Source organism: Parasteatoda tepidariorum, chromosome 9 (genome assembly GCF_982258835.1).
Source record: "Parasteatoda tepidariorum strain Cologne lab strain chromosome 9, Ptep-v5.0, whole genome shotgun sequence".
Lineage (NCBI taxonomy): Eukaryota > Metazoa > Arthropoda > Arachnida > Araneae > Theridiidae > Parasteatoda > Parasteatoda tepidariorum.
The window spans coordinates 23138854-23153113 of record NC_141763.1 but is presented as its reverse complement, the minus strand read 5'-3'; the positions used below and the strand labels follow the sequence as shown (position 1 = coordinate 23153113).

The following is a 14260-nucleotide window of genomic DNA, read 5'->3' as shown; positions in this document are numbered from 1 at the left end:
ACATTGAGTCACAACGGACGACGACGTGTGTGACTGGGTCCAGGCCTGTATCCGACAGCAGCCTACTAGCTTCTTCAAAGATGGAATTGACCGGCTAGTGTCGCAATGGGATAAATGTGCCAACAGTTTTGGCGACTATTTTTGAGTATGTGTACTCTGTATAACTACATTTGTGAGTTAATAAAATGGTTACCGTTACTTTACACTAGTGACCGGATTTCATTTGAATGCCCCTTATATATAATATCAGAAGAGGTTAAATATTACAGGGAGATAAAACGCCAAAATTGGCAGCCATGAAAAGAAAAATGTTTAGGTGAATTATATAAACGTACCACTTGTGCTTGCATGAACTGAAATGCATCCGGAGGAGGTCCCTTTTCACCGCCAAGACCCTGCTGCACAGCCAGACTTTGAAACCAGGCGCTCAACTAGGACAAAAATGCATTTCATCCAATAAATAAAAATTAAATTTTTTTAAATTTAATTACAAATGTAAACAGCGAAAACTATTTTTTAATATTCAATATGAGGAATACACGATTAAATGAAATATTATGAAAATAATATAAAATAATAATCAAATAATTTAATTAATAATACTAAATGTAAAAATAATTAATTATAAGACATTTTTAATTCTATGTTACAATATAAGAACACCATCTTTTAACGAATCTTCATTTCATTATTCTATACGGTTTCTGTAATGATCAATCTTAGTATAGATTTTACATACTTTTTTAAAAATGAATTTAAAAAAAGTATGCAATATTTAAAAAAAAGTTTAATATATTGGACTTAAACAATTATTATCAGAAATGAAATACAGTCTAATGGCGTATTAAACACAAAAAAAGCGCTTTTTTATCCCCATACTGAATATAAAAAAGAGAGCTTTCTTTAAAAACTTTTGAGGATATGATTACAAAAATGTTTTTATCATAACCATTCTTAAAATATTACATTTCTTTTCTTGTTCATATAGTAACCAATCTAAAACTCTATGTAAATAACGAATATTTTATAATTTTCAAAAAAAAATCGGTTCGTTTTTGGTTTTGCCTTCTAAAAAATCTATGTAAATAAAGAAAATTTCTAAATATTAAAAATAAATATCTTTTCAAAAAATATCCACATAAATACTGAAGGTCTATTAATTTTTAAAATGAATTGGTTTGTTTTTAGCGACTTAATATATCTTTTATTGCAAACTGTTCTTTGAATGTGAAGTAAATCCCGAAAGTAATTTCATATTTTTTAATGAAAATAAAAGACGAATTTCCTATAGTGAATAAGCATTTTATTGAATCATATAATGGCCATTCTTTGAACACTGAACACAAAAACCAACTTGCTCTGGACAACCCATAAATATTTTCGAGTGGTAGATTTTTAATGTATGATTCTTGATTTAATAAATTCAATTTATAAGATTTTTACATACCACTATTTCGAAATAATTCAAAGGTTTAAGTAATACGCCCCTCTCGAAGAAATGCTCCAAACTCTACTCAAGGGGATCTCCCCAATCCAAAGATGATTTTCCCTTCAAAACTAAAGATTTACTCCTTAAGGACTTGACTTGTTGTTACAACATACTACAACTTCAAAGATATATAGGACCTCCCAGAATACAACAAAACAGAATCGATGAATCGGTTAGTGGCGCTTCGCGCCAAACACCGAGATAACCCCAATATCCAGCATCCAAGAAATGCTCCGGGTACGCCAAAATAATCCTAAAAACAGTAAATAATTGACTACTTTTGCTTTCTTTTTAAAACGTATAGCATAACGTAACTACCATGAAGTGGTGAATTATATAAGCCTACGAATTATTCAGAAATAATGGAGGATAAAAATATACTAAATTTAATTTATTAAACTAAGAATCATAAACTACCACTTTAAAATATTTATTTGCTGTCCGGAGCAAGTTGGCATCTCTGCCCTTTGTTCAACCCTTAAATATGCCAAAAGTCTTAGTTGCCCAAGGGCTAAATCAACAGATGAAGAAGGCAGCCTCTAATTAATCAATGCCGTAAGTACCAGTTGCTGTAAGGCAAATTCCAGGCACGTTATCGATTACCAGATCGTCGTCGAACCTCTAAATAATAGGCAAAATTAATCTAATATCTACAAATTTTAATTTTTATTTCTGTCTTGTCCGAAGCAGTAGGCATCTCTGCTAAGCCTTTTGCCATTAGCATGATTCCCCTCTCATAAATTTTTTGTTCTTAGTTAGCTAAAAGGAAAAAACTGATATGATTGATTTTCAACTTCCTCATTCGAAGTAAAGGTTTCACCGTTTAAAAAAAAATCTTTTTCAACCTATTTCACAACTCATAAATGTAAACCCTATCAGCGATCTCGGGTTTTGTTATTTACCAGCTTACATCAATTAAAGCCCTTATTGTATCGTTATCAGCTTAAATTAGGGTAGATCACCGTCGTACATCTTAATCAAAATTTTGCGGAACCTTACTGCCAATACAGCTTTTCAACAAACATTGGATAATCACTTTCCAGTTTGAATAGCATTTTAACTTTTTCGATAGTGAAAAATTAAAATAAGCCGAAAACTTTGCTTGTGACTTTCTATATTTGAAAGTGTACCAATCATCCACTGCTGCGTAGAATTAATTAATTGAACTTTTTCTCAACCAAGCCTTGCAATATCAGCTGTCAAAATATAAAATGATTATATGGCTTAAGTGTAAAGTTGGGTGTGAAAATATTCTCTGTTGAGAAAAAAAGAAATTGATTTCCGAACAACCCAATATATTGAAAACAGTTTTTGCTTTAATTAATTAGATTCAGCTTGGAACATTTAAATGAGTGATAATTGTAGCAATAATAATAAAAAATATAAGAGAATTAATTTATATTATAAATATTTTATATTTCTCTTACACTATATTTAATAATTTATGTTCCCTAATTTATTTTAACACCAAAAGTTATAAATTCTTACGTCCCCAGAAATGAGTAATAATTGTATCTATTTGCATTTAAATAAGTAACAATTATAGCAATAATGGTAGAAAATATAACAGAATTACTTAATATCATAAATATTTTATATTTCTCTCACACTATATTTAATAATTTATGTTTCCTAATTTAATTAAACACCAAAAGTTATAACTTCTTACATCTCCGGGAGGGCCGGGTGGTCCAGGTCTTCCAGGAACTCCATGCGAACCAATTTCTCCAGGTTCACCCTAGTAAAAAATAATAAAAAAAAGTTAGATTTAGTTTTACTCTAATATAATATTTTAGTCATCCTAAGCCTATTTCAGATGTAGAAAATAATTATCTTAAACATGCAATAACGTTTGCTAAATGATGTTAATTATGCCTTTGATTAAATTAAAAATTTCAGATTCAGTTTTTTTTCTTCAAATAATTAATATTATTTCACAATAAAACTTTACTTATGTTCCTTTAATTATTTAAACACAAAAAGTTAATTAGATAAGAATATAATATTAAAATAATTATTGACATTGCTTTAATATATTCATTTATTTATTCAATCCGTACAAAATTAGAGGGTAAAGTACAATAACTAGATAAATAAAACATTTTTTATAAGGTTATCTATTTAGCTTTACTATACTATAGTCCTGCGATTAACTGTATGTAGAACCTAGCGGCTGGTGTTTGAATTTGACAATACTCAAAATCAGAGACTACTACAGATTTACCGTAGTTTCTGAAACTATTTTTCCTAAAGCAAGGTTGATATATTTATGTTTTATTATATTAGAAATGAAAGAATTTTTTCCAGCTCCTAACATAAATAATTTAAATAGATTTTTGGTGGACCTTTGGAATGTCTGAGACATTTAAAATAACCAGTCTGTTCCAATTACTATTTTAAGAAAGAAAGAATCAGGATTTACACCCTAGGGTGATAATTCTAAATTTAAATCTCTCGAAGCCTAGTTACATTAATTAGATTATTAGTTAACTAGTTTATTTTTAAAAATCATGGCAAAAGGTGTCTGCAAGTAATGTATTAAATTTTAATTCTAGTTAAATTAATTAATTAAACTCATGTTTATACACTAATATCAACTTCAACTATAGTTGATCTAAAGTAAGAACTCCCCTAGATATTCGTCTGGACCTGTGGCGGTGACTATGGTAACGAAGTATATCTATTTCAAGTAGGGGTGTGGGGTTTAGGACTGACTCGGGTCGGCAAGAAGAAGGGAATTTATTTATTTTTTTTGTCTTTTGTGTTAGCCCTAGAGTTAAGAGAAGCTACTCTCCTTGAAATGAGCTATTCTTGTTTCCATAGCAGCAGACGGCCTCAGACTTTGTGGCGGGAGGAGTTCGTACCGTAGACAAACTATACGCTAATATCAATTCAATCTATATTAACTGCAATATAAAAAAAAATATATAATGAACTTACCCTTTCTCCAGGATATCCAGGTGTTCCTCGTTCCCCTTGGGTGCCCTAAAATATTAAACAACTTTTTATTTCTTGATAAGCTTAAAACATAAAATATTAGTCTTAAATATTTTTTTAATGAAAAATTTATATTATCATAGAACTAGACGTTTAATACTCGAGATTTAATTGAAAGAATACACACACTTTTTAAGTGCTATTTCCAAAATCGGTTATGAAAATGACTGTGAAATATTGGGTTGACGTTTTCGTATAAACACCGCTTTTGTTTATTTATTTGGTCAGCTTCTTAGGAGTTCTTAGAGCTCGATCTAAACTACTTTGATGATGACGTTCGAAAATGTACTGAAAAGTTAAATCGGTTTTCAACGCAAAAGAATGGGGATATTTTTGCATTCTCTTTTTGTTATAAATAAACGATTTCGTGTAGTTCTGAAAACAAACTTTTCATTTCGATACAAATTATTTTCCAACGCTACCCTGATGACCTAATTTTTTTTATCACTTTTTCATAAAAATAGAAATTATTATACGTACAATTAGAAATTATTCTAAACATAAAGCATTTAGAAGTTATTCTATACATATTAAGTATTCTTTAGAATACTTAATATGCTTAGAATAACTAATAACATTGTTATAGTTTAATATGTTTAGGTAACTAATAACAATAACTAATAACATAAAATATTTCAAAGTTATTCGGAACATATTAAATATTCTAAACATAAAACATTTAGAAATTATTCTAAACATGAGACATTTAGAAGTTATTCTGTACATATTAAGTATTCTAATCATAAAACATTTAAAAATTATTCTAAACATATTAACTATTCTAAACATAAAACATTTAGAAATTATTCTAAATACATTAATTATTCTAAAAATAAAACGTTCAGAAATTATCCTAATGCACATTTAGAAATTAAAAATTTGATTGGTGCACTTAAAGTAGAACGATCAAACCATATTCAGTAGGAATGTTCCCTAGGTTTGTAAAAATTTTTGTTAATTTCATTGTTGTTAAACGTTTACAAACCGTTAAGAGTAAAATTAAAAACTTCTCAAAAGTTGAAGAAAATGAAGAGGGCTCCTAAAGCTCTGCATCGCGGAACAGACCCATTTATTTTAAGGAATTTAAGTTGTAAGAAACTAAGTTCTAAATTGTTCCAAAAGATTGTAACAGTTTAGCGAACTTCGCAAATTATTCCAAAAGAATGATATTTCATGGAAGTTTTCAAGAGACGTCACAGAAAGAATTCTGAGGGAGATACGTAATGACTGTAAGGTGGCTGGGGGACTGTTAATTACAGTTTACCGTAATCAGTAAATAGATGACAATTCAGTTTCAATATTTTTGAATTATCGACCATCAGCCACAATTATATGTTAAGATAAGATGTTTCCTAATTTTTTTCTAACTTTACAGGTTCATTTTTCGCAGCGCCATCTGCTGTTAAATGTTTGAACTAAAACTCGAAACTCTTGAAAGAAAAATTAATGCCTCGTGACATTAATTTGCCTCAATTTTTTTCCTTAATCTTAATTACTTTTCTGTTATTAACTTAAAAAAAACTGCTAGTCTAATTTGAGACACCCTATATATAAGATACTCTTAAATATATTTGTAAGTTTATTCTTTAGCTATTTCTTTCCTACAATACAGACGTAAGACCTCTAACGGTACAATACATACCCTTGGTCCAGGAAGTGGTACGAGAGGATAGGTGGGTGGTTCAACTGCCCCTCGGTGTCCATCAACAGGTTCTGAAGGAGGCTCCTAAAAGAAGAAAAAAAACTACATTTGTATACACTTAATTAATCTTATACTTAGACTTTAATACGCTTTTTTCGCCAAAGAATTGGTTTTATAAGATTTTCTGTAAGGACCATCCTTACTATATGAACTTAGAATTCCTTATAAAAATAAATTGTAAAAATTATGTTTAAAAACGGTAAAAAATTACTATTTAACACTAGGTCTACGGGAAGCGTCATTTTGACGAATTTCGACTTTTGTAAGAAAAATTATAAAATCCGTTTGAATTTTTATTTTATCTCTTGTAATGAGTTTTAACCATTGATCGAAGTAAATATATATTAAATGCTATTTACCTCAAAAGCGTTGAAATATTGAAATTCTCTATGTGGTATACCTACTTCTACGGATATACGTCAATTTGACGCGATCATAATTTAGACAAAAGTTTAAGTAAACAATCAATTATCACATCAAATATAAATAGGAATGTACCGACAATACTTCGATTCGTTATCTCAAATAAAACAAGTGATAAACAACTGTTGCCGATAAGCAATAATAGAAAGAACAAACGAAGAATGTCAATTGATGTCAGAGTGTCAGATTTTGAAGGTTTCAGTTGCTTAGTTCGAGTATTGAAACATAAAATACTAGAATATTTCATAAATGTATATCTCATATCTTCATTTTTTTTATAGTATACATATACATTGGTTTCTAAGTGCAGAGATGCCAACTGCTCCGGACACGCGAAAATAATTAAAAAAATGGTAAATAGCAACAAAGTAAATTTTGAAATAAGAAGTGGTGAATTATATAGGCCTACGAATTATTTAGAAATAGTGGTGGATAAAAATATACTAAATTGAATTTATTAAATTAAGAATCACAATTCGTTCATACGTCAAATTGACGTGTGTCCGTAGAGATAGGTATATAAGAAACGTCCGTAAACCTAGTGTTAAGCTAGAAAATAATAGATCAAAATCTAACTACCGAGAAAGGTGAGTCTGAAAACATCAAAACTTGTTAAAACGCTGGAGGAAACTTAGAAGAGTTGAAAGGAGATTATAAGACAGCCAAGATTTTTCAGACAATCCAACTAGTTTTGATGTTCAACATCACGGTTTCTCCAAGTGTGCTTCAAAATATTTCGATTGCATTTTTTTTTTCTTCCTCTTCTCTCAAATATTAATTTGTGACCCCTAATAACTAAACGTTTTAACTTTGCTTTTCACAATGATTCTGAAGAGTCGTAAATGATTCGAAAAGGAGAATGTGGACCCCCTCTGTAATCTGCATGGATATTTGCGCAGGTTGAAGCCAACTATACAAAAAAAAGGGTACCTAATTGTGCCAACAATTTGGCCAAGTAAAATCTTCCTGAACATTTCCTGATTAGAGAAAGAGTTTTTACGTAGTGTTAGTGTAGAGGAGTTTCCATTATTTTGATAATCACATATACAGGTTGATTCTAAACAGATGGGCAAAATTTTAGGAAGTGATAGTACACACCCAAGCAAACAATTTTTATCAAAGAATGCATGGTCGAAAACAAACCGCTAGAGGGCGTCAAAGTTTATGTTCTTATATGAGGCAAAAGCACACAAAGAACGATGAAGTTAAGTTATAAAAGCAAATGTAATGGCATGTGATTACAATAAGTGTTCAAAACAGTGGCCGACAGCGGCTATGCATGCAGTACAACGGCGAAGAAAAGATAGGCGATCATCACGAACTTTCCCTGCAGCGGCCGAAAGCTTGGCGACAAGTAGCGGAGCGCAGTAACTCGCAACAGGAATGGAGATTTCACGTTTGCATCAAACAACTTTCCAAATGCGTCAGCACCTTTGCGTTTTGTTTTCGACCATGCATCCTTTGATAAAAATTGTTTGCTTGGGTGTATACTATCACTTCCTAAAATTTTGCCCATCTTTTTAGAATCACCCTGTATAATATTGGTATTTTGATTACCACCTGTATTACGAAGTAGTTATAACATCTCCATACCTGCCAACTTTTACGCATTTGGCGTAAAATGTTGTTTTTATATTTAAAGTGGTAGTAAATATATACTATTTGTCTTTTATAAAATTAATTTTAAAATGATTTTAACCACCACTATTCTTAAAAAAAATCAAGCATATATATTAATATGCATTCATGATTGTCAGCTAAAGATTTTTCAAATATAGCTTATTTTTTTGCTTACAATCAAAATTTTAATTCCATTTTGCTACCACTATGAAAAATTATAATGGAAGGGATTAAAAGTTGGCAGGTATGCATCTCGTTTCATCCAAAATTACATAAAAAATACCACAATCCTCTTACCACTAACTTATCTTTAGTAGGAACTTTCGACCCATGGTATTACAGCTGAGTTTGTATCAGTGTGTCAGATAATTTTGTACTTAGTACTTAAATGTATCCTGTATTACAAATAGATCTATTATGGAGGAGAATGTTTAGTGTCAATTCTTTTTTTAAATATGGAGTTCAGCAATAAAAAACTTTAATAAATTACCCCTCCGTCGAAAATCAGTTGTTACATTTAGATGGAAATTTTAGTCCAAAATTAGTCGGTACATTTCAAGTTGGTGGAATCATAAATAACTTATGATGCAGTTACTAGCAAAATTATGTTTCCATTGAATTATTAACAACACGATTTATTAACAACAATAAATAATTTCATGAGATTACTGGTGGAAGAGTCCTTACTATATTGGGCTCGACCAACGCCTCCTATAGCTGAAAGCCTCCACACGGTTTTTTATAGGTAGTCCGATCAGACCACTGTGAAGGATATCCACGTTTCGAACGAGTCACTTAATACTAAATCTAGTTAAAATAAGAAAGTGGTAGCAAATATATGACTAAAAATTTGTTTTATTTATGAATATTATTGGTTTGCCTTATTCTCTTGTCAACCACTACAGATTCAACTCTCAAATATATATGATGAATTTCTCTCAATTACTTTTATAAAAAGTTTTGGGTTCATGCGCACAACTGGTTCACTTTTTAAACGGTCTGCGCGGACTACTTATTAAAGACCGTGTGGAGGCTTCTTGATGTAGGAGGTGATGACTCGACTTAAGAGCGGAAGAAACCTTGTTTTTTTTTAAATTATAGTTTGGTACTAGTTTAACGAAGGAGGGAGAAAAGTTGTCAGTTGATAGTATGACACTCTAAAATCTCTGAATCATTGCTTATAACCAATTTTAATATGTCATTCGCAGTATATCATTTAAATTCTTTATAGACAGCTGTGAACATTTTTTTTTTTTTTACTAGCAAATTATTTCAACGAATTTTGCAACATATGTTGTTATATTGTTCATTTTGGTGTTATAATGTATTTCGATTTTATCGAAACAGTTTTATTTGGTGTTCAAAATGGAACCGAAAGAACCATAAAAGTTATCTTTTCTTACAATTTAGCTCTTAAAATATCACCGGATGACTATCAAACGTTCATATATATACCACTAGAAAAAATTTTCATAAAAGAGAGAAAAAGAGGACTTTAAAATGCTTTTATCTCTACATTATCAGAGATGCCAACTTGCTCCGCTTTGTATAATAGTATTTTCTAGTGGTAGCGAAATTTAAGTTACTATTAGTTTAGTATTTTTCCTTTTAAGTAATTTTTTCCACCACTAAATATCAACAATTATAAGTATCATATAAAATGCATCGTTAAAGTATCTAATTATTGGTTACTCTACTAAAAAGTAGGCGTAACTATTACTCTCTAACGAATTTAACCAAATAACTTGCTACTACTTTATTAAAACTATTTCAGAAGGCGGAGCAGTTGGCATCCATGCATTATTTTGATCATAGCAATCACAACCCTTAGTAGCTGCTAATTCGTTAACTCTGTACAGCTATCATCACCAAAGCGTTCGATTCAACAGCAAAAATTACCAATAAATTAAACTTTGAAATAAAAACTGGTAGTGCTGTATAAAATATATTTTAATATTTTGCGTGTGAGAGAGTTAAAAAACACTTCGTTTTTTCAATCGCAATCTTAAAAAAGTTTCAGTTTAGAATTAATGAGGATAATTATTTTTTAAGGGGACATGGTACCTAAAATTTGGCTAAAATCGATCAAAATATCAAAATCAATTTTTTTAGCTAGAATTGTTCTTTGTACTGTTTTGCACCTACTCACAAAATTTTAGACCTCTACGACCAATAATTATTTAGATATCGAATTTTTCACAAGTTGTAATCAAAATAAGTTTTTCTGAGGCGAGCAGAGGCATTTTGTCCTTAGCTATTTTTAGCAAATCTGCAGCTGAAATATAAAAATGAATTGAAGTAAAGTGGATCATTTTCATCTAGCATTGTTTGTTTATATTTTTCTCAGCATTTTATCTATGGTATCGAATTTTATATTATTGTTAGATTTTAATCAAAATCTAATTTCGTTTTCGAAAAAAGCTTGCTTTATCAAGATTACTTATTATATTTTTGCTTTATACATTTTTATATCAAAGTAATTGTGTTTTATAATTCTATTTCTGAGAAACTTAATTGTTTCTACCATGCCACGTTTGAAACGAAGTTCAAAGTCTAACAAATCTATCATTCAGAAACGATGGGATCTTGCAGAATGTGAAAGTGAAACTAATGCATTTGTTGACAAAGCTGCTGAATCTTCAAATATTTCTAAGCTTTCAAGAATTTCAGATGTTGGCTACCCCAAAACTGTTTGTTCTGAAATTCCTGATTCAACAAAATACATATTTATTAGTGTAGATACCTTTAAAAATCTTTTTAATACTTTTCTTTGGAGCTGTTGCAAAAAATCCAATCTAGATATTGAGTTGGGAGAGAAGTATGGTTTTTCTCACCAATTAAAAGTTATTTGTAAAAGTTGTGCATTATCTGACACTAACATATATACTAGCAAAAGAATTTCGTCTACCAATGGCAAATCGTCACATTTCGATGTAAACGTACGTGCAGTACAAGCTTTTCTTGAGATAAGTGGTGGTCATGGAGCTATCAAATTCAGTTTTTTACCACTTTTTTTAAATTTATTTTTTACATGAGTAGCTAACACAATATGAAATATTTGTAATATCATATTTTACTATTATGCTAAATACCTTTTAGAAGTTATTTATGAGTGTATAAAGTTCTTATAAAGAAATATTTCGAATAATTTAATTGTGTTTTGACATTGTTTTGTGGCTAATAGAAACTTTAAACCCATTTTTCTCAAAACCAATTTTTCTAAATTTCCGCCTTCTATAAAAGCCTAAGGCTTTTTTACTATTGCTTGAAATACTTAGATATTTGATACACAAGTTTGTGATATTATGATGATTTAAAAATGGTATGGATTTTTTAATCAGTTTGAAAGTTTTTTTTTAAAAAATTGTCGAACTTGAAATTTTTGAATTTTTATGCTATTACGCTACATTGCCTCAGAAAATAATCTTTTTCAAAATTTCTAAACATCTCTCTATAAAATGAATACCATTTTCTGTTAAGCACCTTTCAATGATGATATTGTAAAAGTTTCATGGAAAAATAAGGAAAATTGAGAGAGGAGTAGTGTTTTAAAAAATAGCTGAAATTTTTGAAATTTTTTTAAAAAAATGAAAAAAAATTTTTTTTTCAAATTTCTGAATTTAGGATAAGTTCTTCATAATCCTTAAGAATATATTTCAATCAATAAATTGTCACCAAAGTTAATAATAAAAGATTTGAAAGAAAAGGTACCGCGTCCCCTTAAATTGGAAAATATTTTGTGATTCGGCATCGCATTTGAGGAACTTCAGATATAAATAACAGTTTCTACTTAATGTTGGAAACATAAATAAAAACGAGGAACAAAAAAAAAAACTTTTTTTTTAATGGTTGCAGAAGATTTTTTGGGGTAGCTTATTTAAAACCTGCAATCGGTTTCGCTCTCAAACCTTCAGTTTTTATGAATTCAATAATATATTCCTAGCCAGATTTTTTTTTTTTTTTTTTAAATAAACTCAGGTGAATGCTACGTGCCCCCACTTCTCTGCTGTATAAGGGATTGGATGGAAGAAGGCGATAATATATTTCAATTTATGATGCGATACATTAAGGTAGTATGTTTTTTGTCCCAAGTGTTACTTTCAAGGGAGCAGACAATTTTTTACGTATGTATATAAACCTATGCGCATTGTGCATTGAGATAAAAAAATAAATTAAACTAATTAAATTATTTAGAAAAAATCTGTAGCTTTCGGAACAAAACTAACTTCAGATTTGAAATTCTCTAACCTAAATTAAGTAAGATACATAGATGCCAACTGCTCCAGACACGCCAAATTAATTTTTTAAAATAAGGTAAATATCTACAGAGTAAATTTTCAAACATTTGGCAATTTTTGCTTGCTTTTTAACCTTTTCGTGCCAACTGTCACAAATACGTGCCAGTATAAAACCGTATCAACCAGGGTAAAAAGATAAAACTGGTAACCAAAGTAATTCTTTAGCAGTTTATTTGTGGGCGGAGTTATAATTGTTTGATTTATTTAATTCACCATTACTTTGTTCAAAATAAAACTATTTAGTTATACTTTGTATTAACGTTGATTATATATATGATTAAACTAACAATAATTAAAGTAAAAGCAAAGTAAGTCTGTCAAACTAGAAACGAATACGTGTAAGTTACCTTTTTTTTTTTTAATTATATTCTGATTTCGTACGAATGCTTTTCTGAATCACCCGTCCCCAAGAGGTTAAAAGGTGTAGCAATTTCTACCCCCCCCCTCCGCAAAAATAAATAAAACTTAGATTATGAAGAAAAAATTTATAAGAATAATAAATGAATATCCATAAAGAAAGACATAAAATAAATACTCATTTCGGTATATTTCGTACGTCGAAATGCTTTAAAATGCATTTTAATGTTAGAAAAGTGTTTTTTTTTTTTTTTTTTTTTTTTTTTTTTTTTTTAAATTTCTTAATTCTCAAATTAGAACAACTGTTTGTTGTATCTCTTTCAAGAAAAATTCAGTCTCTTCCCTTTCCCTAGAGATTTTTCCATTCAACCTAACCTAAGGGCAACCTAAGCCTTTAAACTTAGGACAACTTAAACTCTTAAAAAAACATTAGGGAAAAAACATGGTATTGATGGAGTAAATTTTTTTGTTTGTATAAATTTGTTTGTTTGTCTCTCATCTTCAAATCCTTTCAAGCATGCTTTATTAAGAATTTTCTGCAAGTATTTTTCCACATTGGCCTCCCTCTTTTTTTTCTTTCGTCAGGTACCCTTTTATTTAATTTAATTTGTAACCGTTGTTGAACAGCCAACCCAATTTTTGGGTTTACGTCTACTAATGTTCAACTTCTTAGCCTTGTAATTTTGAACCCAATCCAGTAGACAAGGGAACTCCTGGATCAAGTATTGGGAGAAATTTGCCTTCATGGAGAACTTTTTACGTATAATCTGTAAAAAAATCTGTAAAAGTTGGCAGGTATGCATATAGTTAAGGGCATATAGATGAGGAGATGAATTTTAAAAATTTTTATTAGATTTAACCCTTTAATGGGCCCTTTATTTCTAGTAAAAGTAAATTAAAGTCTTTTTGGAATTGAAATTGTTTTAAGAACAGTAATTGATATAAAAAAAACTCATTTAGTTTATAAAAATGTCATTTTTTTGGTGGTAAATATATATTTAACATGACCTATTAAGAACTTACTGACTTTTATTTTTCTTTATTTATAAAATAAATTCCTTAAATGCTACAAATTTCAAAAGGAATTATGTATTTTATAACTTTTATACGTTTTTTATAAGTGACAAATGGTTACCAATTTTATTCAAACTCACTTCAAGAAAGCGGAAGTTATTGAAAAATGGAAACATAAATTAAAAGTGGTAAAACGTGGTGGTAAGTATACTTACCACGGCCTTCAAAAGGGTTAAAGAACCAACCTACTAATATTTGCTATGTTTTATTTAAGTTTCTATTAGTTTTGCAAACTCTGATGAAGTTTTACCCTCAGTTAAAAGTGAGATTATTAAAAAAAAATTTGAATATAGATTTTAA

The 14260-nt window shown here is 29.5% G+C and overlaps 1 protein-coding gene across 1 annotated transcript in view; it reads right to left on the bottom strand.

The window, feature by feature from the left end:
* Positions 1 to 14260, bottom strand: part of LOC107442626 (uncharacterized) — a 108707-nt gene that overhangs the window by 80745 nt on the left and 13702 nt on the right. The window contains exons 4-7 of the mRNA XM_087151044.1: positions 6129 to 6212; positions 4430 to 4474; positions 3159 to 3227; positions 336 to 431 (exon numbers count right to left, since the gene is read on the bottom strand). Coding sequence (XP_087007170.1) covers positions 336 to 431; positions 3159 to 3227; positions 4430 to 4474; positions 6129 to 6212 — 294 coding nt within the window. The remainder of the gene's footprint in view (positions 1 to 335; positions 432 to 3158; positions 3228 to 4429; positions 4475 to 6128; positions 6213 to 14260) is intronic.